At 43.2% G+C, this 1,945-nt stretch overlaps 1 protein-coding gene across 2 annotated transcripts in view; it reads right to left on the minus strand.

The window, feature by feature from the left end:
* The window catches only part of HOXB8 (homeobox B8), a 3,690-nt gene that overhangs the window by 1,477 nt on the left and 268 nt on the right, over positions 1 to 1,945 (minus strand). The window contains exon 2 of one of the 2 annotated variants that reach the window (XM_019548384.1): positions 244 to 1,038. In XM_019548384.1, coding sequence (XP_019403929.1) covers positions 244 to 664 — 421 coding nt within the window. In that variant the 5' untranslated portion in view covers positions 665 to 1,038. Of the gene's footprint in view, positions 1 to 243; positions 1,101 to 1,945 lie in introns of those variants that run through there. The other variant, XM_019548385.1, reaches the window with a different exon arrangement.

Genomic DNA, 1,945 nt, shown 5'->3' on the forward strand with positions numbered 1-1,945 from the left:
TCTCTCTCTCTCTCTCTCTTTTTGGAGGCTATAAAAGTGCAATAAAGTTTGGGGAAGCTCCGCTCGCTGAAAGCCCAGCTCGCCACACCGAGAAGAAAAGGTCTCCTTCAGGGTAATTAAACTATAAAGCAATTTACAAGTGCAAAAGTTTACCCCCATAAAGCAGTAAAAAGTAACAGTGGAAAGGGGATACTTTATGGATTCAGGAAATGCCTCCTCTCTGCCCTTTCTATCTCGCCTCACCTTGCGGTCGCATCCAGGGGAAGAGCTGTGTCGGAGAGGGGCTCTGCTCCGAGTTCTCCGCCTCCTCCCCAAGGCCGCTGGAAGCAAGCTTGCAATCCGTGTACTGCACCAAGTCCGACTCCTGGGCACTGAACAGGCTCTGCCTTTGCAATGGGTCGTATCCATAGAAGTTGCTTGGATCCCCATGGCACGCGACCGCGCAGGGATTCTGTTGGTAAGGGGAGCTGGAGAGCGAGGATGCTCCGTGGTAAAACTCCTGAATTTGGGTCGGATGCTGGAAGGTACCACCCGTGCTAGGTCCATACACAACTGTGGGTCTGCCTCCCAGATCCTGAGCAAAGCCACAGTCATAGTAGTTGGGACGCAAGGAGTCCCCGGTTTTGTATTTGGAGAAGAGTGAGTTGACAAAATAAGAGCTCATTTTAATTTAAATATATAATCTATTTTTTTTTCAACCACGGGAATCTATTAGCAAAGAAAGAGCTAAGATGCTAAGCAACAACAGTTTGTGATTTCCAGGAATATAAAAGGAGGATATAATCAAAACTCTAAGCCTGCATGATACTGAATGCTTGCCTTTCCCCCCCCCCCTAAAAAAAAATCGCCACTTAAAGAGTTCTCGTTTTACATTTCCAAGAAGAGGTGCCAGTTCATAAACAGTTTTCAGTGATTTACTTCGGCGCAAATGAGTTGTTTCATATTTTGCAGTGTCTTTTCATGATCATTTGCATCTATTACCAAAACCTCATCCTATTGGCTTCTCCTTACTCCACACGGACTCTGCACTGCATGATTCTGAAAGGAAGAGTGTGAGAGAATAAAGAAGGAAAAGCGAGAGAGAGAGAGGGAGGGAGAGAGAGAGCGAGAGAGCGAGCGAGAGAGAGAGAGAGAGAGAGAGGTGGGGTGAATATACGGATTAAATATGTTTAACTACCTACATTAATGAGATATCTCTCGCCTCACAACAAATCAAATACCTAGACCACCCAAAAGATTGATTTTTGGGGAGTGTTGGAAAATGAAAGAGAGGCACTCTTAGTCGTTAATTTCAAAATTTTAACGAGGCAGTTTTAGCCTTTTTAAATGTCAGGGTCGCTTTGGAAAACTGTAAAAGAACACGATTTAATTGCTACCAGTTTTAAAAGGTCCTATAAATGTAATTGGTATTTTAATACAAGTTATCAAATCATACAGCTTCTTATCCTAAACATATTTTAAAACAAACGAGGTAGTCATATTTAACATTTTAATGATCAATTTCCTTATTATTGATAAAGGTTTAACTATCGCATGAAGGGAATTGCGTTTGTAATAGCCCCCAAAAAAGGCTGTAAACTGTTTAACAAACTATAAAGCGCCATAAAGACCAGGATGTTGTTGTTGTTTATACCGCACTACATAAAAGCTGTTAGGATTTTACGAGTTCCTTCCTCTACTGCTATAAAACAGAGGTTTCGATTGGAACCGTCCGCATTATTGCGAGATGTGGGGTGTCAATATTGAATTAAAATGATTATAGTTTTTCATACAGAACATTGCTTTATTTTGGTCCCTTTCCCCACCCCCATCCCCTCAGGTTCCCCCCACCCCTCTCCACCTCCTTCCTCCCCCAATGGAGGGGACTTGTACAAGATGGGCTTGCTAACTCGAGGCTTGGCTTCTCTTATCACCTCCAAAACAGAGCCCCCAGGGACAGTAACTG

Source organism: Crocodylus porosus, unplaced genomic scaffold, assembly GCF_001723895.1.
Source record: "Crocodylus porosus isolate Cpor-Errol unplaced genomic scaffold, CroPor_comp1, whole genome shotgun sequence".
In the NCBI taxonomy this organism is placed as follows: domain Eukaryota; kingdom Metazoa; phylum Chordata; order Crocodylia; family Crocodylidae; genus Crocodylus; species Crocodylus porosus.